At 37.7% G+C, this 22,830-nt stretch overlaps 3 protein-coding genes and 1 long non-coding RNA gene across 4 annotated transcripts; 1 reads left to right on the top strand and 3 right to left on the bottom strand.

Moving 5' to 3' along the window:
* Positions 1-3,264: 3,264 nt before the first annotated feature.
* Positions 3,265-5,567, bottom strand: LOC122667331 (probable glycosyltransferase At5g25310). Its single transcript, XM_043863590.1, has 3 exons — positions 5,467-5,567; positions 5,039-5,390; positions 3,265-4,132 (listed from the first exon to the last, which is right to left on the bottom strand). Exons 2-3 carry the CDS (start codon positions 5,375-5,377, stop codon positions 3,461-3,463), a joined length of 1,011 nt encoding a protein of 336 aa, XP_043719525.1. The 5' UTR covers positions 5,378-5,390; positions 5,467-5,567; the 3' UTR covers positions 3,265-3,460.
* A 4,645-nt stretch (positions 5,568-10,212) lies between these two features.
* On the top strand, positions 10,213-18,232 carry LOC122667332. The gene is made up of 3 exons (XR_006333786.1): positions 10,213-10,226; positions 15,390-15,394; positions 18,157-18,232. It is a non-coding gene; the product is annotated as an uncharacterized LOC122667332 (long non-coding RNA).
* Positions 11,754-15,701, bottom strand: LOC122667330 (probable glycosyltransferase At5g20260). Its single transcript, XM_043863589.1, has 4 exons — positions 15,667-15,701; positions 15,416-15,567; positions 13,809-14,163; positions 11,754-12,427 (listed from the first exon to the last, which is right to left on the bottom strand). The coding sequence occupies exons 3-4, from the start codon at positions 14,148-14,150 to the stop codon at positions 11,765-11,767; spliced, it is 1,005 nt and encodes a 334-aa protein (XP_043719524.1). The 5' UTR covers positions 14,151-14,163; positions 15,416-15,567; positions 15,667-15,701; the 3' UTR covers positions 11,754-11,764.
* Positions 18,233-18,668: 436 nt separating the features above from the next.
* On the bottom strand, positions 18,669-21,639 carry LOC122668356 (heptahelical transmembrane protein 1-like). Its single transcript, XM_043864939.1, has 3 exons — positions 21,470-21,639; positions 21,250-21,354; positions 18,669-18,811 (listed from the first exon to the last, which is right to left on the bottom strand). The coding sequence occupies exons 1-3, from the start codon at positions 21,637-21,639 to the stop codon at positions 18,805-18,807; spliced, it is 282 nt and encodes a 93-aa protein (XP_043720874.1). The 3' UTR covers positions 18,669-18,804.
* Between the last annotated feature and the right edge of the window lie 1,191 nt (positions 21,640-22,830).

Consider the following 22,830-nt stretch of genomic DNA (forward strand, 5'->3'; position numbering starts at 1 on the left):
GTTGGAGTTGAAAGTCATCGCTTAGAAACCCTTTTCATTAGATACATCAGATTGTAGCTCAATTTCGGAGTTGTGCATTGAGTTTGAGTTGAAGGTGATACCATGAGAAATGCTGCTATTCGAGTCATCTTTATGTTGGCGAAAGAATCAAGTTAATCAGAGTTCGGGAGAGAAAGATATGGCCAGTTAAGCGAGTCAGTATGGATGACAAGCAATACTAAATAAAAAAATACCCAAAAAAGGGGAACATCTTTTAAAATCATTTAAAATAGAAATACGTTCCGTTTGCTTTTTTCTTTTTTTTTTCCTCGTATGTTTGGGAAACAAATGGCAATGTTTTAAACACGTTTTTTGCTACTAACTTGACTAATAGGAGACGTTTGCTCCGATTGCGAAGATGAATACTATCTTTGTAATTTTGTCATGTGCCATTAAACGTGGATGAGAATTGCAGCAACTGGACGTAAAAAATGCATTCCTCCATCATGAACTTGAAGAAGAGGTAAATCTCGATATTCCTCCTGGTTTTGTTACTTAGAAGACTCATGGGAAAGTGTGCAAGCTGAAACGTTGTACATATTAAAGCAATCATCATGAGTTTGGTTTGGGATATTCCATGGTGTGATGGTATCCTTAGGTTACATACAAAGCAATGCTGACCATACCTTCTTTATCAGGCAATCTGGGTCTAAAATTGCAATTCTTATCGTCTTTGTGGAAGATATTGTTGTCATTGATAGCAACACTGAGTAAATTTCCCATCTCAATCATACTTTGGTTAGGAATTTGAGATCAAGGACCTAGGCCAATTGTGATACTTTCTTAGCATTGAGTTTGCCCGTTCTACCAAAGGTAAGTGTGTTTCTCTCTCAATGGAAATACCTTGGATAGGAAGAGATCAAGGACCTTTAATCCCCAGTAAAGCTAAGTGTGCGTTTGAGCCCAATTGTATTAGTAATTTTGAGAGTTTTTAATTTCCTGGGTCTATTTGAATCCCTATACTTGGAGTTTAGCAAATTTGATTCCCTAGGCTCCGTTTGTTTCGATGTAAAATTTTACCTAAAAATTTTTATTTGCAAATTTTTAAACAAACGGAGTCGTATGTGAATGTGACTTGCTCTTTTGAAGAAGTTATTCAAAGGCAAGTGTTTTGTTGGTGCTCTTGGCAGTGTTGTCATTGTTGGCAATAAGGTTTTGGCAGTGGTGTGGTTGTGAAGACAGTATTCAATTGGTCAGTAAGGTTTAATATATATATTCACTTGGAAGGATCGAAAACGCATCTTTGGAGCCCTAGAGAAGAAGGAAATCGAGGAGAAGTCGTCGTCCACCATTCTGGCTTGGTTCGAGAGCAGAGGAACGAAGGAAATCGATTGAAAACCTTGGTTTGGTTGTTGGCGATGGATTCAAGTGCTTGATTCGTTCTATTGAAGTTCTCACAACATTCGTTTGGAGTTAGAGGTTTGCCTTTGAGGAGGTAAACGTGATCACAAACCATTACTTCTATGTTCTAGGTTTAATTCTTAATTTTTGAATGTATTGGGTAGAACCTAGAATGTGATCTGTTACGGGTTGGGTTTGTGATTGAATCTGTTTATTGGGTTGATTGATTATGAGGCTAAGGCCATTTTTGTATTGGGATTGAGGCCCTTGCCCTCACTGAGGTGAGAGGTTGAAGCAGGGTAAGGGGTATCCTGATCGTAGGGGGCGGTTAATTGTATTTGAATTGAGTATTGGGCATATACGAAACCCCGAGGAGTATTGCTCCGAGGACGTAGCCTTCACATACTGTGAGGTGAACCACGTATATCTTGTCTCATTGCCTACTGTTATTTGTCGGAGACTAATCCCTATTTTGCAGAGTGGGTTTACAGTCTTGGTAGACCTGGCCACATTCTGGTGGTGCGAGGTGAGATTGTAAGCGACTGTGTTGTTTACAGAAAACGTCAAAAAGTAAGGAAACTGATTCATCCCTCTCAGTTTGATCCGGTTTTCACATGTTTTACTTTTCTTAAGCATAGTTATCAACTCCTTATCTATGTAGGAATCATGGGATAAAGAACACTAGTGGGTTGTGTGGTTCCCGCACCTAGACACAAAATCAGCAAAATTACCGTTCAACCCCCAATGAACTATAAAATCTCATTCATCCAAATGCTCCTACATGCTCTCTTATTGGCCCTTATATGACTAGACAATGATCTCTTTCCTAGGTGTCATTTCTATAAATAAAAAAAAAAAAAATCAATGAGAATCATTAAAATTGTGTATTTGTTTTAGAAAAGATTCTCTAAGCCTCCAAGGGAGGGTACCTTAGCATCTCTCTTTCTCAAAATAACCTCGTAGCCCTTCTATGATGCTATTCAGCGCATCCCCTATGCCACTTGCTCAAAAAACCCTTTTTCCATTTGTTAATTGTAAGGATCAATTGTAATATACCTAATAGAATCACTTCCTACAAGAACTTCCCTAGAAAATTGCAATTACTCATAAATTTTCTTTTTTTTTATTTTTTATTTTTTTGGAATTGGGAGCTTTTTGAACTAGGGAGGGGGAAAGGTAACAGACAGGAGATTTGAACTTGAGACGTCCTAGCGAGCATGGACATGATAAAATTCGCCTTTTTTTGATGTGTACGAAGTAATCCATCATCATTGACTAGAAATTTACTTATCCTATTTTTCCCGTTGCATTCTTTGAATTCTTTTAACAAATATATGGATGGCATGAATCGTCTGTCGGCTATGAACATTACCAAAAATGGCAAGAAAAAATGGGCAAATGTGAAAATCGTACAAAATCTTTGATTTTTTCTTTTCTTTTTCTACTAATTTCTTGCCAACCAATCACATTCTAACTCCATGGTGGCAATAGAATGCGTTGAGTTCGTTCAATCCAGAATTCCACACTGAATTTGTGCAAATTGGGCTATCCCTGAATGGGCTTCACTTAGCAAAGCAAATAAGCCCATTTCATAGATCTTTATGTGTGAGGCCTTGATGGAATTTTTTAAAAGTAGGCCATGCGATTTCATGCACACCCTTACTTTTAGATCAACCGATATCGATACACATCGATTCGGCCTCAAACTCAAAAAAAAAAAAAACAAAACAAAGGCACCCTTTTGCCTAATATCAACGATACGTTATCGTTATCGATCACTACCGATACCGATATCTAAAACTATGGGAAGTAAACATATAAATCGAAGAAATAGTTGTACAAAGTATATATGTGAATCATCTCTAATTTCAAGTGGGCTCATCAAGACAAAAATAAACATAAATTATATGGCCCATAGCCCAAAACTTAAAAATATACATTATAAATGAAAAGATTGATATTATCACATCTCTAAAGTCTCTTTTGTTCTCTATATCATTTCATTTACAAAACTAAGTTAAATATAAATAAGGCCAAAACGATTTTTCTATGTGACTGACTCAATTCTCTAGTTTCTCAACTATTGTCTACTAAGTCTGACGTTTAACCTTCTAAGCCATATTGAGTGCAATATCATATGAAATACATCATAACGCTTGGCTGGCTGGTTTAGTACAAAATGCCTCTTCACTGCCCTAACACCCTTCTTTAGCTTCTTGTACTCTTCTTCGGAGACTGATTTTAGTATCTTCTTCAAGTTAGGAATATCAGACACATCTACCTGAACTGAAAACGACTCCCACCTTAGAACATCACTAAATGGCAACACATAATTTTCCGATATAATCACCGGTACACATTCGGCGTAAATGGCCTCAACAATTCTTGGGCTTGCGACTTCAAATCCACTTGGGCAGAGACAGAAATTGGATTCGATCATGGATTTATAATAGTTGAGTTCCTTGGGAAGGTATTCAAACACACGAAGGTCATTGTCTTGTCCCTTCCAATGTTGCAATAGGAGGACCCTAATTGAACCATGAACACCTCCAGAGAAGAATGCAAGATAAGGTCGTGGGTCATCTTCCGGTGGTACGGAGAGGAGCTCCGGTGAGATGTTGCCATCGTAGAGGTATATTTCCGGGAGACTGACGTCTTTTCGAGGGTTGAATCCTTCAGATGTATTGGCATTGCATAGGACTCGGATTGAAGTGTTGTAGAGATATGGGTTGCCTGTTGAGGCAGCGGGGCCCTGCGTGCATTAAAATAAATCATTCAGAAATTTCGATAATGCATTACTATTTACAAGACTTCCAACTAAGCATAGTTGTCACGATGCCTAGGCAAACCAAGGCGATCGAGGGGGGTTGCAAAAATTAAAGTGACTGATCAATTATTAATTGGTCTCAACAGAACCGATTAGATTGGACCAAAATCAAATAGTTGAATGTTAGGTACTTGATCGATACGCCAAAAGTTTTAGAGTTGATGGAACGTGTTAAATCAAGCCTTTTTTTTAACCTATCTCATACTAGGCTGGCCCAATCTAGCGCCCATACAGTAGAGTGTGTCACATTAGGCGCATAATAGACCACCAGGCTTCTGTAGTCATCGTCCTTGGCGGTTCTCATTTTAGGCAGCTTTCATTCTAGCAGTTACTCCAGGATTTTTGTCTGGTGGCAGATAGTCATTTCTTAATAGCTTTCACTCTATTTCAGGTAGCCCATTCCGTGACTCGAACTCGTGATATGGTGCCCAACTCTGATATCAAATATTAGGTATTTGACCGATACACCAAAAGCAGCTCTAGAGCTAATGGAACATGTTAAATCAGGTCATTTAACCTATCCCATACTAGGCTGACCCAATCTAACACCTATACACTAAAGTGGGTCCCATTAGGCACATAACATTGACACCCCTAGTAGACAACTCAGCAAGGGACCATAGTTTTTTTTTTTTTTTGGGGGGGGGGGGTGAGGTGGGGATTGGATCATTTGGATCACCCGATCACTGAATGAAGATGATGATGGCCAAACATGGATGGCTTATCATGAATATTCCCATCATGAAACCTTGCACGTGCATCACTCATGGCGTATTTTAGCATCAAATAAGTTGGAAAAATAAAAAGAAACAATAGACTGAGTGAACTCACCCAATCATGACAAGCAAGCATGAAGTGATCACCACCTAGAGTCCGATTCCAATAAGGATACTTGGTGGAGATTACTTCCAAGTAACCCGAAACGAATTGTTGGAGCGGAGTAACATCGTAAGTGTGGGGTTTGTAGAGGTAAGAAACCATCTTAGTCACGCTGTAGGGCAAGAAGTAAACATGTGCACGGTCCGGATCTTTAGTCCTGAACAAGTTTTCTCCGAACTCCATCTCCAATATAAACCTCCCCTCCACGGTATACAAATTCTTACACGGCCCGTCATGGACAAAGGGTGGGTCCCCTTCTTCGTACACAAATACCCTTAACCTCTTCTCCATCTCCGCGTAACTCCTGCAAATGAACAAAGGGCATTTTCGTCATTACAGCACCTGGAGAAGAATTAAAAAGATAAAAAGAAAAGGCTTACTGATAGAATAAGCCGGGGTTACGGTAGATATCAACGCTAGGGGTATCTTCATCGTCGACGAAGGCGGCAAGCGAAAAATTTCGACGTGCGGCTCGGCGGATCGCAGCTCGTGCTCGGGCGAGTCCTTCTTCGGGTTCTTCAGTTTCGCCATTCCCAACCCTTCTCTGCGAAGTAAGTAACATATAGGGATAAGTAAGAAAAAATTAAATAATAACAAGAAAAAAAAAAAAAAATTAAGGATCAAAGCTGAGATATTTTACAATGAGGGTAGGGTTTTTGAAGCGATTTAAAGTCGAACCAGTGGAATTAGTTACAGCTCGAGCTTGGTTAGGGTTGGTGAGTATGGTGTGCAACTCGAACTTATTGTGTGATGGATCTTTGAGTTTTGTGAAGGAGAAGCCCCCCAAGAAGGGATTGAGATGACCCCAAACGATGGAAACTATGATGAGTGAGAGCAAGAAAATCGAAGAAAGAAATAACACACGAGGGATTCCCATATCCATTTAGTGAGAGAGAAGAGGGGTTTTCTCTCACTTCATTCGATCTTGAGTTGTGTAATACGAAGACTGGTGAAATCGGATAGAAACTTTAATTAGCTTCATGAAGAGAGAAACGTTTGGCTGTAGACGTTGGAGCGGAAATCTAGGGTGTTTAAGCCGGAGAAATTAAAGGGAAGATAAAGATGGAGAGAGAGGTGTAGAAGTTGGAACAAACGAAAGTCCAGGGGAACGTATTTAAGCCGGAGGAAAGTCGGGATCGATAATGTTTTAGTATTTATATATGACACCGTCTTTGTTACGAATTGACCAAAAATGCCAAAAGGTCAAGAAAAAAAGAATTCTGTGAGTGAAGGAGAGGTATAGCGGGCCCCACATGGTGTCCATGGTTTCTGCAACTGTCGCATTATGCAGTACAGCACCGTGCAAAAATGAAAAAAAATTCGTTAGAGAGTGAGAGATCGAAGACTCCTAGTACCATAATATAATCTACTACACATGCAATCAACGTTGAAAGTATAAACTCTCATCAAAAAATAAATAAAATTAAACAAAAACAAAAAATTTATTATAGATTTCGATTTCTGTTTTCTGGTAGCTTTTAGTTTAAGACAAATAGTAATGAAGTACATTATGAGACGTACAGTCTACGTTCAACTATCCTTTTCTTCTACGTAGCAATCCCAGTATGACGAAAGTTTGCTGAAACCCGAGTTACGGTTATCAGGGCACCAGCCAAAGAAATGGAATCTTAAAGGATATTCCAAAAATAGTAAAAAACGCTGCCGGATTATTTGGCCCGGAGTCCTGTGCCTAGATACAAATAACATGCAAAAATTATATACAAATATACAATGCATGTTTGCAAGGTTTTAAGGAGACGAAATTTTGCTGTTACAAGGCTGGCAGTCAAAGAAATGGTATCTTGAAGGGTATTTTAGAAAATACCAAAACCTAGGAGTATAGCAGCAAAAAAAATTTCGCTTTAAGGTATGAGTATGGTGGAAATTCTTTTTTCACATACTTTAATTACATCGAACATATTCTTAGATTATTTACACACACGGACAAAAAAAAAACTCATAGATTAGCCAATCAATTGGAGACTCGTTGGATTTTCGGTATTTATCATTCATTTTTATTAGGTCTAAATAAGTAAATTTCGACTCATTTATAATTTGGCTGAATAAATTGGTAACAATATTGAGCTAATTAGTGGATCATATGAAACATTAATATAGAACTCTCAAATTTGGTTAAAAATGTTTTTCATGTGGCATTGAAACATAATTCATGTCTAATCTCTGAAGTGGTCATTCCAATTCAACTGTGTATGTGTAAACACCTTGCACGTACATGACTTCAAAAATGTTGAGGTTGGTTCGATGTAGAAGGCAGAAGTAATAATTCTACATCGAATGTGAGTAGTCTGATACAGAGACTTATAGGTACTTGAACATGAATCGACATCCTCTACTTCCGTGTGCACCTTACACACAACGAGGCACGCAAAGACCGCCTTATTCCTGCTCGGGCAAGGCGCTCACGCCGGGGTATCACGGTCTTTGCATTCCTTGTTGTGTTTAGGACACACACGAAAGTATGGGCAGACGGAAGTAGAGGATCCAGACTACACCCAAGTCCTCAGCTAATCCCTCTCAATAAATCAAGATATCTTGGGTTCGCGTGTAAATGAATATTTTCCATTAAGATTTGAGGATTGAAACTTTTTAGGGAAAATTACATGATTAGCTACTTTTGAGTTTTCATTTACAAAACTGTCCACCCTATGTTTGAGTTAACAAAAATAGACAAGAACAAATTAAGGTTTATAAAACTGGACAAAATAGTGTCTCTCCCTCCCACACTTACTTTTTTAGACACTTTTACCCCTGTCATTGCCTTCTCGCCCAGGCATCCTCCGTTCCTTGCAACCCTACCCTTGTCCCAGCCCCCGCCATTCTCTATTATCCCAAGTAACAGAGGAAAAAAAAAAGAGATTTTTTCAAAGGGGAACTGCCGAGGAAGGAAGGAGAGTCACTGTTTTGTCTAGTTTTGTAAAACTAAACTTGTTTTTGTCTATTTTTGTTAACTCGAACATAGGGTGGACAGTTCTGTAAATGAAAACCCAAAAATAACTAATCATGTAATTTTCCCAACTTTTTATTATAATTTTTTTTCCTCTAATCTTAAATATTCATTTAGGTATTTTAATACATAGTTGACTCAGAATTTAACGTACCTGAGTTGTGGATCCCATAGAGAAGGAAACTTGAGCCATCAACTATGGCGGTTTTAGGGGGTTGGTGTCAAGTAAAGCAATTAGCTAAGCTAGGAGAATAATTAATTAACAAAAATGACCTCTTAAACTATTGTTTCTTCAATGTTCGTTTTCTGAAACCTGTCACCACCGGATCCAACCTCCCTGTGGCTAGCTTTGAACGAGATGAGACGCAAAAACTTCATAGAAAAAGGAAATCGGAGAGAGAGAGAGAGAGATATGAGATGTGAAGTGTGAAGTGTTAACGTACGTATCGAGATGTTTATATTCTCTAGGGAAAAAAAGTCAAGTTTTTGTGGTACTTTAAAAGTTGGGGATAACTAACTAGTTTGATCGATCAGTGTAATAGGAGGATACTTAAGCTAGAGATCTACACATTAACCCAAAAATATTGGATACTCTACACGTATTGCGTGCATTCAAGACATTCACGTGAAACCCCTAATATGATATAGAATTGATTAATTTAAGGAGCAATTAAAGGAGCAATGCTCCGAGGATTCCTGGCTATCTAATAGTCTATATATATATAAATCCTTTTGATTATTTAGTCTAAACGCCTTTGATTGAGGTCTAAATATTAATACAAGAACATGCATGGTGGCAGTTTATAAGTCTTAATTACCACATATTTAACCTCTTTCATTCACATCTAAATTTGGTGTATAGGCAGGCTTCACCTTCCTCTATCCATATACGAATTTGAAGTTAAAATTTAATTACCACGTGGCAAAATAAAAATCATAAAAATAATTTAAATAATACGTTCGAAGAGCAATACCATCCAACATATATGAGGTTGGTGAATACAACTTTTAGTGCAGTAATTGGTTGGTAACTTGCCAGTAGAGTTCAATGAGTTCAACTCTCCTGTCTTCACTTTGTGCTTCAAGGCACCCCCTCTCCTAAGAGGTAACGGATTTGACTCTCCTGTCTTCACCTTATGCTTCAAGGTACCATCTCTTCTATTCTCCCCTCCCAACTCTCTAGTTGTAGTTAAAGTCTCATGAGGAGAATCTCCAAAATTTATACACAATCAATTGAGGAGCATTCTATTTGTCCAACAACTTGGATTGGGGGTTCCACGTCAAGCACCTTTTGCATGGTTTGAGATATCAGTATCAGTTTCGCTAGCCACTAATCCTAATACTGTGTTGTGCTGATAGGGTAAAACAGTAAAAAACCCATGTTTTTTAGGAAAATCAAGGGCCAACTTGTTCGATGTAAACAGATCCAAATCAACATAGTATTGGTACCGATTCAATATTGTGCACTAAAACCATGGATTTTGTGTTAGGTGCAATGCAAGAGCCATTTTACCACACCCATGGCCTAAGAAAGACTAGCAAACTACTAACCAACCATATAATTAAAGAGCTTAATTTCAAACTTAAAATTTTTTAAATTATATTACAAAATTCAAATCTAGGGCCCAACTTGACCAGAGCAACGATCGGTGGGTTGCACTCAAGCCCATAAATTTGCAACCTGGGGTCAGGCCATACCAAGGCCCAGCCCATGGCTAAGATACCCCTGAGCTGGACTGGGCCTTCACATACCTTAGCTCAGCCCGGCCCAGTTGCACCTCTAGCGAAAAGGGATATATGTATGTTTTACCAATTGTTAGGGTGTGTAGTATGTATCCAGGTATTTTTCATTTTATGTTTTTTAAGGAAGAAGAATGAAGTATTTTAAATTAAATTAAAGGAATACAAGAACAACAACTCAGCCTTATCTCAACTAAAGAGGGTAGACTTCATGGATTGTTACCCTTAATTAAAGTCGTTTGAGGTGACATTTAACACAAGGCCTAAGCTACACATGCATGTCTTTCAGCCCCACTTCTCCAAAAGTCATTTTAGATCTCCCTAACTCTTTTAAATCATTAAATCTGAATCAAATCACTATTCTGTACTGGAGCATCCAAAGGCCTTCGTTGTACATGCCATGCCACCTCAAACGACTTTCTCATAGTTTATAACGTATTGGAACTACTCCCAAATCAGCTCTAATATGATCATTCCTTAATTTATCCTTCCTAGTTTTGCCACATATCCATTACCCACATAGAAAACTGGAATATTTTCTAGGTTCAATTGGGTTTCGTTTTATACCTAAAACCGTTAAACCGAACCAAACTATCTATTTTCAAACCGAATAAGGAACCCTATAAATGTATTCCTATTCTTGGTTCGATTCGCTTTTGATTTCTACACTTTTTTCTTAAGTCCAATCAAAATCGAACCAACCGACACCCTTAATTATAAATGCTGGATTAACAGAGATTTTCAAAATAAATGGGCCAAATCACGAACCGGATCATCTAGGATTTTCATCATCTCACAATCTTTTTCTTTTGTACTAATCGATACTCTGACCCGGTACTGACACGGACACTGACTATTCGTATCAGTATTCAGTATCGGCTTACTTGTTGATCCTGTATCGTTTTAACAGATTTGGATCAAGGGTAAAAAAGTAGATAAATATCGGCCTTTGCCAATATTGGCCGACCAATCACTATGACATATTGACATCTGCTGCTAAAGCGACATAACAATCTCACGCTATGGTCTGATGTATCACTGTGGCGCTATGGACCACTATCGCATGAGCTACCATTATGATGCCACAGTGTTATGATGATCTTCACAATGCTATAATGCCATGGTCATCTATCGCTGTGGACCACTATGGCACGAGCTACCACTATGATGCCATAGCATTGTGATGATCTTCACAATGCTATAGTGCTATGGTGATCATCACTATGCCACCATAATGCTATGACGATCTCCAAACGGGAACCAATGAGAACGCACACAACAGCATCAATAGGGTGGTCATTACTGTCATTCATGGAGGTGATCATTTTGCCCCTCTGTGTTTGGGCACAGCGGGGATGCTACCTTTCAGAGTACTTTTTCCCTTGAAGAAGTGGTGTCCTCTACATGTACTTCTAAAGTAAGGTACTCTGATGTAATCCAGACTGATTCCAAAGGATCCGGACTACCTAATCATGGGTCGAGGCGGCCAACCCAAATCTTGATGGCTCCGATATCAATTCAATAGTACGGTCAAAGGGTAAAAAAGTAATAAAAATCCATTTTTATTAAAACAAACATGGGTAAATCTGTTCGGTCCAAACCATGGTTTGAGGAATCGATATCGTAGCAGCAATGGACTACTGCTCAGTAAATCAAGGGCAAACATAAAAGAAAGCCTATGGCCAATCGGCCCAATCCAAACAAAATACTTTCAAGTAAAAGTGAATGGATGGGTTTTCCTTCATCCATGGTGTAAAGCATAGAGAATCTCTTAATCCATGGGATATGACTTTGTGATTGAACTAAAAAAAAATATTTTCAACTAAGGGTGAGAGTTAACGATGACATTCACCATGGCTGAAGAGATTCTCTCTTCACCCTATAAATGAAGGAAATCTTTTCATGAAGATGAACCATACAAAATACATTCTTATGCAAGAACTTCAGTATTATACAAAAAGGGTACAAAGTGGTCAGAATGGGAGTTTAAAGTCAAGTCTTCTTAGCCAAATAGAATGGAGAACCATGTGTATGAGATCATAAGGTTTAGAAGGTCGATGGAGTTCAAAATGTCTTTGTACTTGCCTCACCTTCATATAGAGTCTCAAATACTTATCTTGAGAGATCCCTTGTAAGATTTCCTTAATCTTTGATATCTTCTCAACTGGAATCTGTACAGTAAACTGGCTCCAATCAAGTATTTCACTGAATGGTAGAGCATAGTGATCAGATATTAATACAGGGACACAACCTGTGTAGATGGCTTCAACAATTCTAGGACTTGCAACTTCATACCCACTAGGGCACAAACAAAACTTACTTTGACCCATTAATTTTTTATAATCTTGACCCTTAGGGAGGTACTCATGGACTTGGATCTCTTCATCCTTGTCTTTCCAATGCTCTAGTAGTATCTTTCTTATGTAACCATGAGATCCTCCTGCAAAGAAGGCAAGGATCGAACGCGTTCTGGGTGATTGAACCTTGCCTAGGATACCGAGGGTTCCTTTCGGAAGATTAACTTCTGGTAGAGATGCATCTATTCGGGGTCTGAAACCTTCGGATGTGTTTGCATTGCAAAGAACTCTAATGAAATACCGAAAAAGCTCGGGATTGGCTTCGTTTATGTCTGGTGCCTAAAATCTCACATGGAACAAAATTTAGTTAGTTTTAGGGCAAATTAATTTTTTTTTTAAGTGAATGAAAAAATATAGGGAAAATTACTTGTACACCCTTTATACATCAAAAGGATGATACATAAAAAAGACAAGGGATTTGAATTAAAATTGGTTTAAACTTAGGAATACTAAATCATAAATGGTTAAAAATAAAATATTTAAGTTCTTTGACATGATAAATTAGAATACTCAAGGGGAATGATCCTCACGACACCAGCTGAAATTCGAAACTACATGCCGACACTCGTCTCCCCACCCAGAAGACTATAACAACACTACACTCCCTTTTAAAAAGTCCTAATCATCCTATTTTAAGGGTTTCTTGTAATACCCCCTCCAGTGCCTGAAACTGCACACGAGCGTCGGAGGAAATCTCCCTTCCGCAGTCCACACCCCATACTTAATTAAACAATTTTTGTTTTGGATAAAGTACTTAATTAAACGGGAGAATGTTCTTTGTGCCGCAGCGCAGGCTACGCCCAGGCACATGAGCCTACTACTTAGGGGGGCATGGTGGTCATTGCACCCACCCTCATGAGCCTGGGCGCAGCCTATGTTGCGGCATAGAGAACAACGCCCCTTAAGCAAATGGATTATGTCTCCAATGACTTTAAGATCCCAACTCCAAATAGTAAAGGCAGGCACATGTATATATGATAAGCTATACAATGGATCAGGATCGTCTCTAGGGAGTTCAGCGCCCAGAGTGCTGCCAGGGGGCATCCAGCGGTTGAGATGTGCCATACACATCTCGGTGCATGCCTAGAGATGTGTACAGTACAGCCCAACGGCTGGTAACACCCTGGGCGTGCAAGGCTCCCTGGAGACGAGTTAAATTCCTATACGATCCAATCAGGTCAAACCTTTGATTTTAAGTAAGAAACCAATCTCTTTTAGGTAATTTGACTCCTCTTTTTCCGCAAAGCACACATTTTTATGACCTAATGGAATGAATAAATTCTTCTCCCAATGAGGCAATGAGCGTTGAAATCAAGTTATCCATTTAAAACTATAAAATCTCGATCTCCTAATCATTTGATAATTATTTTAAGTTAGGGGGTAATCGTTCTCTGCATGAGAGCGTAAAAGCCACGTGCATGGCAAACAATGAGAGCATACTCTGACACATTGGAGGTGGAAATTCCACCATTCATGGAGGCGGGGTGGTCCCAATGCGTTTGGGCGTGGTCCCTACGTCCCATGCAGGGAACTTTTCTCTTTAAATTAATTACTAATTGATGTCATGCAATTAAGTTGGCTAATATCTTCAATCATAGCCATTGAATTAAGGAATCCTCTGTGATGCTTCAGATTAGAGAAGGATGGAAGAAATAATTACCCAATCATGGCAAGAGACCATGAAATGATCAGCCCCACTGCTTCTGTTCCAATAAGGGTATCTATTCGATACAACGCCAACGTAGTCGATGACAAAACGCTGCAATGGTTCCCTTGAGTAGGAAACGATAGGTCTGTAGAGGAAATGAATGACAGAAGCAATACTGAAGGGGAGGAAGAAGGCATGGGCCTCATCTGGATGTTGGGCCTTAAATGGGCTTAGCCCACTTTCCATCTCATCTATGAACTGTCCTTCTGTGGCGTAGATGTCGTTTACTGGCCCATTATGAACAAGGGGTGGCTCTCCTTCCCTGTAAGTCCACACCTTGAACCTCTTCTCCATCTCAATATGGCTCCTGATTGATTCATGTTCCACACAAAGTGTTAATTCTAAATTCTTTTAAGTATTTCTTTACAGTTTATAAGCATAATCCACCATTTTAAAGTCAGTTTCAAATCGTTCGATTTCAGTTTTATTTGGATCTGGGATTTTTTTTTTTTTTTGGTGTGGGGGATGGTGGGGGAGGGAATCCTAAGACTAAATGAGGAGCATTCCATCGGGATATGCTCCACTGTACCAGCCTCAAGTTAACTGCACTAGCTACTTTCCTCGATGATCTAAGAAATTGTAATATTCTTTTGAAAAAAATTTCTCTATGAGGGCACAAGGGCCATGCCCAACACAGTGGGGATAAAATGACCACCTCGTCCCACATGAAAGGCGAAAATCCCTTCCCCCAAGATACCAGCGTGGGCTCTCATTGGCTGCCGCATGCACACGACCCTTGTTCTTTTAGGGAATAAGAACACCATCCAATTGTGTTCCTCTTTGCACACACACACAAAGGGGTGAAATGACTGTCTCACTCCTATTGAATGCTATTATGCTGGTGCAAGGGCCACGAGGCCCGACAACATTATTCTTCTCATTCTTTAATTATTTATTGTCTTATTCTCAAATTTTATTTATTGCAATATTTAAGGTAGGAGTATAGAGGGTTTGTAAAAAATTGCAAGTTATTTGATACAATATTTAATGGAATATTTATGTGAAAAGATAGAATCGATCATTTTTTTTTTTTTTTTTTGGTGTTATATAAAAGGAGAAAGTAGTAATATTCAATCTTATTACCCAAAAAAAAAAAACACAAAAATTAAAATCTTGCTTCACAAATATAAGAAGGATGAAAATTTCATCTTCCTATTGGTCATAAAACAATGGTAGTCTGATCAGAGGTCACTATAAACATCACGGCAATGCTAACAGTTAACGGTCCTACTTAATTTGTCTGAAGTAGGCAAAAATAAATAAATAAATAAAGGATGGATGGAATCGGAACAAGAAACAGTCGAAATCCACCAACCCAAGGCCTAATCAGAACTCATAATTCAAGAAATGAAAGAAAAATAAGCGTTTATTACTTGGAAACTGAACAGTTTTGAACCCAGAAACGATAGAAGGAGCAGAAAATGTCTCCTGCCATGTCAAAAAAAAAAAAAAAAAAGAGAGAAGAAGAAGAAGAAAAGAAAACGATTCTGCAAGTTTTCCAAGAACATATAACTAAGCAGGATAGATAATAAGATAAAGTTTAGAATTTTGATCTTAACTGATGAAATCCATATGGGTTTCTGTAAATGGATCCTCTGGGGATGAAGAGTTCCTCTTTGTTGGAGGTATAGTTACGAGAGATGATAGCTTTACGAATTGCACCTCTAGCTCTGGCAAGACTTTCTTCAATCTTCTCCAAACTGCTCTTCACCTACCCATTTATAGAAGAAAATCAAATTCAATAAAACCCAACAAGAGAACTATCAAAATAAACAAATCTATAAATCAGCCCAGATTCTGGGTAACTCACTCTAATATGAGTATCGATTGAAGAACTACCACTGCTTCTTAATCTAGTGGAACTGTTACTGATATTGGTGGGAAAAAATGAAGTTTTGGGTAATGGAATTGGAGTTGGGACAGGGGAGGGAGATGGACTTAGACTGGGAGAGATTTGTGGGGCTTTTTTGTTGATTTTTCTGTAGTTGAAAGGAGAAGAAGAAGAGAGAAAGACAGTAAGAGAGTTGTGATCGAAGGGAGATAAATAGAGAAGAAAGACAAGAAGAAGAAGAACAGGGAAGACTAAGAAATGGGTTCGGCAGCTCAAGTCTGCCATTGCTGCTGCTTCTTCTTCAATTTCTTCCTTATCTAACGCTTGCTCTCTGTTTCCTTCTCGTACAGAGAGGATTTGAATGGAATTTTATTATAAAAAAAAAACAGAGAATCCCGAGGAGATCGTTACATGAAAAATTTAGAACGAGAGTATTTATGGGAATTAAATTTAAAACTAGAGTATTTATGGAAATCTAGAAGGAAAGGAATCCTACAACTTAAACGATATGATGTCATTTGATCCAATCATCAGACAACAATTAGTTTTTGTTTTTTTTAGGGTGTAAATTTGGCCCTGTCACCTCAAGCCCGCCCTAAGCCCGAATAGGGCCTGGGCTGGTTTTTTCAACCCTTAGAATTTAAATTTTTAGGGGGATCAGGGTCAGGCTAGGCCAAGCCCAGCACGACCCTGTGTTAGGTTATACTTTACAATTTATTAATTATATTTTATAATTTTTGTTTAGTATCTAATTATCTATTGATTTACCCAAAAAAAAGATTAATTATCTATTGAATAAAAGTATTTAAAATTTTAAGACTGGGATAAGTTTTTTAACCTAAAGAAAAATCTAATGATCAATTGATTATGAAACAAACCAATAACCAATCACATGAGACTGGCCAACCAAGCCTTAATAAAAATAAGAGTCAATCAAGATCAACCTGACCTATCAGCATCAATCAGGGCTAGATTGGGCTGGACCCATCAAATCTGGGCCTGAACTAAGATATCTCAACTTCACCTAAGGCCAAGTTATGTTTGGGTTGAATTAAAAAGACTCAGGATTGAACTAAGAATTTAAAAATACCAGACCCAACCAAGCATGTTTCAGTTTCATCCTTAGTGATAGGGTCGGATCGATTGAGAATCATGGAATGAGATTGATCACGTGAACTTGCCGTGTGGGATAAATTGGCGGCTTTCTTTGGCCTTTCCAAAGTCTAAAGTCCAAAGTCAAAATGTATTAAAATAGTTGTGGATATGAAGTAGCGAGTACCCTACGGTCCATATGTTCAAAGGTTCCGTCTGCGTTCTCCTCCATCTGTTCCAAGTGCTTTTTTTTTTTTTGGTTTCCTCGTCTTTGTCTACAGAGTCGGTATGGAACCTTCTCTCGCTCCCCCCACCATTTTCTTCCTTCTTCTTCTTCTTTTTAATTTTTTTTTAATTTTTATAAAACCTACCAAAATATCATATAAAAACATAATATTATAGGGAACGAAATGGGTTACCTTAGAACCACAAATGTAGATCCATCTCCTGAATAATACATAGAATCCAAGACAAGCACGCAAGATCTCTCTTTTCTAGGGTTTCATAAACCCCTACTTCATATACACAAGTAGGGAGGAGGAGAGGGGTAAGCTACTAAAAATCGTTTTTAGCATCCTCCCCTTCCCCTATTATTTATAAAATCTCACTTTTTGGTTTCCTTTTTTGTGTGCAATTGGGATTTCCAATTCATATCTATTATTATGTGTCTAATTTAATTATTGTCAAACTTTAGTTCACTGTACATGTTTATATCGAGTATCTGTGATTGTGATCAAACCAAAAAAAGCAATTTTAAATATACTTTTCAAATAATAATATTAGACAAAATAACGTTGTAAACAATTTACAAACCATTGCATTATATCCAGATTTCCTTGATATTCTTCAATTAAGGATAGTGAATTCCATGTTGAGCATCTCTTTAGTTCACGATACAATACCACAAATCTAGTACACACATATGTAATCCAAGGGACATTAACTATTGGTGCTCTCATACCTGTAATGTGTTTTCAGAATGATAAGCACCTCTCAAATCAAAAGGGCCAACTGAATTCGCATGTATACTCACATTTGTGCCCCGAATCACCATTCTTAGCAACACATTATTAACGACCGTATGATTAAAGTGTTCAGTCCTATCCTAGTCGAAAATATTTTAAGTAATAACTTAACGATAATTCAATTTATCTGAATAATAAATATAAATTTGGATTTGATGGACACATAATTCCAACATGAACATCAATCTTAATATCAACATATGAATATCCTTTGGAAATTATACAACTAGAACTCTCACTTTTGAGAGATTTATATATATCACTCAATACAATAATAAATTAAATGATCTTGAAAAAATAAATAAATCAATCATAAAACTGTTCAACTAACTATAAATATACAACAATTAAGCTAGAACTCATACATATTATTCACACCCTACAATATTACGCCATTGGATAAATAGAAGAGCTGCACCATAATGAGCTAAGGCACCCATTATCACAAAAACATGAAATATTTGATGACTATGGCCGGCTATATCAAACATGCCCGGTTTCCACCTTTCAGGTACCCTTGTAACATAAAACAATGTACCTATCCCATAAGATAATGCCATGATTGATTCATAAACAAGTGCTATGAAGTGTCGAGGTTCATTCCAATGGACAACCAAAGCATGGGCTGCCGGGAAAATCCCAAATAAAACCATGGAAGAGAAGAGCAACGCGCGCAACGGCCGGAATGGACCGGATGTTAACGCCGGTGAGAGCAATGTTACAACAGTGAAGATACCTAATACTGTGATACCAGTGAGGTAGATGAATTGCCACTGTGAATCACATTGGAATGTGTAGTAAATTGGAGGGAAGAAGGAAGTTATGATCATTACTGCAATGCCCATGTAATCAAGTCGTAGTAATAGGAGATTTAAACGTTTAGAATGGCAAAGGAAGAGATGGCAAATACTGCTTGAGAGAAGACAGAACATGGAACCACCTAAGAAGACGAAGAATGGCCATCTTGCTACTGTTAAGTTCTCCAAGTCATGGAGTGTTGTTACTCCCTGCACAGTTTTGGATGTTAAAGTAGAGTTAGTGCAGTATTCAAGTGACTCCGGATCTTCTACTTCCATCTGCCCCTACTTCCGTGTGCGCCCTACAAACAACGGGGCACGCAAAGAGCGCCTTACCCCTGCCCGAGCGGGGGTAAGGCGGTCTTTGTGCATCTCGTTGTGTATAGGGCGCACACAGAAGTAGGGGCAGGCGGAAGTAGAGGATGTCGATTCGTATTGAAGTTGAGTGGATTCTTATACTTAAATTTTTGTAAGGGAGAGAGTTCTCTGAGCAAGCGGCATTTGGCATAAGGGATTACACTGATGAAGTACGATAAGAAATGGTATTGTATATAGAAAGTCAAGGATAACATTTTATATGAAGAGAGAGATAGACATAGAGGTGCTACTATATCTTCCCCGGCCCCGACAGCTCAGAGAACCTTTTCCTTTTATGTAAAATCTGAATTAAATATAACTTACCGCCAAGAAATTTTTGGAATCATCTGTCGTTATTGGAAAAGACCTGCCACAAGTGCACACTAAGTTAGTTTTTCCACTCTCATGTTTGTTTGGAGTTAGAAATTTTTAGAAACACTAAAATCATTAATTTTTGGTTATGATTATTATTTTTGAGGAAAGGTTTCTTTAATCCTACTGCATTTCCTATATATTTTCTCACAAAAATAATATTTTATTTATCTTAGAGAAAAATAATAATAATAAATTCATATGTGGGATTGCACAGAAAACATCACACTTTTCCCTATTAATTATTAATTATTCCCTATTTTTTTAAGTAGGTGCCAAATGACTATTGCTATGATTATTGGAAAAAGGCATGTCACAAATGCATACAAAATTAGTGTTTCCACTCTCATGCTTGTTTGGAGTTTAAAATTTTTGGAATCTTTTTTTTTTTTTTAATAAATTTTTGGAATCATTATAATCATTTGTCGTTGTTGCTCGGTCACAATTCCTTACCACATGACAAGTAGAGGGGTTCAATAAAACAAAAATACAAAGAAAGAAAAAAGACAAGTATGGGTTGGTGCATTTGATAGAAGACATAGAACAGATTGTCAAATTTCAACTCCAAAGAAGCATGAGAATTGGATAAAAAATTAAAAAAATTGAGCACATGATTCATGGATTTTTAGACAAGAAATAAATTCTTTATTTGCATTTCTATATTTGCCATGTGGCAAGTTGAAAGCTACTCAGAATCAATTGGCAAGAGGTACTTATCAGGAAAAATAAATAAATTTGGCAAGAGGTAAATGATTGCGTGAATTGTTCAAACAATCCTAGTCAGCCCCTCTCACAGTGGAAGAACAGATAGTTACTATTTATATCAGAGCGAATAGATATCTCGATTCTGTAGAGGTAAAGAAATTTCTCGTTTAATTACATACCTACTTAAAAACCAATAAACCTTTTCTTTTTTCAAGAAATCATATCTTCTACTAAATTAATTATGGACAGTAGAGCTCACATGTCAAGTTTCAATCGAAACAAAGTTTGTAAAGTATCAAAATCAAGCATTGAAAAATTAGGAGAGATTCACTAATAGCTGAAGTATTAGTATATACATGTCCTTGCATGGAAGAATATTTGATTGAATTAGATTCTAAAATTTGACATGTGACTAATTCAAACAATACCCTTTCTATCCAATGGTTAGATGAGCACGTCATCTTTCCACGCAATGCGAATAGGTGTGAGAGATCAGGTATTCTTCATATACTTGCTAGATTGAGGGATTGTTGCCTAAAAGATTTTAAATGAACAAACAACATACCATTTCTTATTAATAAACTGAAATTGATATTTGAGAAAGAAAAAAAATTGGGGCATTTTCCATACATTCTTCCATTAGAAGTCATCTTGAAGCAGGCTTTTGGCAAGGGCACGAAAATGGCCACCAATATAATGGATGGCCCACATAATCCTAAAAAAAACCTTTCAGGATCAATTTACCCTTGAAAGCCATAGTATTTACAAGTCTGCCCCTTTAAATTCCTTCACCGTTCTTTATGGGTAAAACTTGTGCACAACCCCATCTCAAAAATGAAATTATGCATTCCCTCACATATCACTGTTCATATAAGGGGTGAAATATCATAAATGCCTCTCACTTTTTTGTTAGATTCCAAAAAAGGGATTCCCTTAATCGACCTAAAACTACAGTCGGGCAGTGTAGGGAATCATCTCCCGTTTTAAGTATAATTCTATGTTCTTTAATTTGAAAACCTCTCAAATGACAGAACTGCCCTTCTCTGTTTTATATAACTATAGACAAAATCGATAATAAAGAAAAAGAGCTTTTGACTTCTTTAATTATTAATTTTTAAGGGAGTACTTATTTGTCTTTGCTTTTATTTATGTGAACCATTTAAAAAGAATAATAAATAAATAAATAAAAAGCAAAAGCTTAACTCTTAAGGTACCTGTTGAGTTTGCAAAGGAAATCAGCAGCTACTTGTGGTAGTGGGCCTAGAGGCCTCGAATTTATGATCGTCAACCCCAAGAAGATAAGAAATCCTAACAAATGCCTGCAAAATAAATAGAAATTTTCAGAAGTTTATAAAAAAATAAAAAAAATAAAAAAAATTGAATTAAAAGCCTTATTATTTCTTTCAATTTCACATGTAAGTAGTAAGTACATACGTCCAAACGTTGAGGGTTTCGTTGTGCCAAGTGAAGATGCTAAAGAAAGAATCTTTAAGAGGCCAATCTGCTCTGTAGTAATTCAAAATATACTCATTATCTTTCAAGTAATCCGGCGAATCCGAAAACGATACCAAATTCTTCTTCTTCTTCTTCTTCTTCTTCTTCATTGTTGTTCTTGTCTTCACGATCACCGTCGTTGTTGTATCATCATCCAATGAATTTGAATCCAAGAACTGGTGGTTGTGGTGGTGGTGGGTCTTCATCTCCATCTCCATCTCCATCTCCGGCGTAGTACTTTCACCTCTTCTCTTCCAGACCAACCCCTCTTTAGCACTAGAAGAAGTCATTAAATTTATTATCTGTTCCCTAATCCAGAGAACAACTATGACGAATTTTGATAACAGTTGAACTCACCACCACCTTTAAAACTCTCTCTCTCTCTCTCTCTCTCGATTTGGAGAGAGAGAGAGTTATATTTATTGTAAGTTCGGCGCCTAAGCAGCTCACCCAACAGGAGCAAATTTGAAAGACTGTCTCTGTCTTTCTCTCTTTGCTGAATGCTGAGTGCTGACACGACACGAAATGCATAAAAAAACATTTATGATGGGAATGAAAATGGACGGGTGAAGGAAGGGAGATGGAATATTCTGTTTGGAATTTTGGATTTGAGAACAGGGCATTCCGGAATATCTTTTAATCCAGAAGGGTATCTTCTCTCATACATCTTATGCCACTAGAATTGGGCCAATTGGGAATATGACTTGGTCGTAACAATTGTTTTGTCGGTATCAAATCAAATCGGCTGGATTAGTTGATTCGTATCGGTATTGACTGATTCATATCGGTGGTGGATTGATACGGATAAGGGTAAGAACCCTAAATGCCTGCTTGGTTGTCTTGTCTCCTTCCGATTCCAATTCAAATATTCTGGATTCGGTCCGGGTCAGACTTGGATAGAATTAGTTGGTCTTGTTCTAACTTGGTCGGATTGGCCAATTCCTTCGATGCTGATCCGAGTTTTATAGTCATGAGTGGGAATCCAGTAGGCAATTTTTAAAGCTTGCTTGTAATGGATTGTCCAAACTTTTAGTTGGTTTGGTTTGGTTTGGTGATCCAACCAAACCCAGTCTCAGCGGCCAAAACCCTTTTACCCTGCTAATAATCTGCTAATAACTATAAGTTAGGTTCTTCCGTGACCAAATTGAACCGAACCAAACCAATGATAAACCATATAATAAGACCCAATTAACTGAAACATCAATTTAGGAACATGAAAGCAATTAATAATCTATTCGGCTTTGATTTCTGTCACTTACAACATGCACAGAAGCGAAGCGAACCGATCAGATTAACGCCCT

This window comes from Telopea speciosissima, chromosome 7 (assembly GCF_018873765.1).
Source record: "Telopea speciosissima isolate NSW1024214 ecotype Mountain lineage chromosome 7, Tspe_v1, whole genome shotgun sequence".
NCBI lineage: Eukaryota > Viridiplantae > Streptophyta > Magnoliopsida > Proteales > Proteaceae > Telopea > Telopea speciosissima.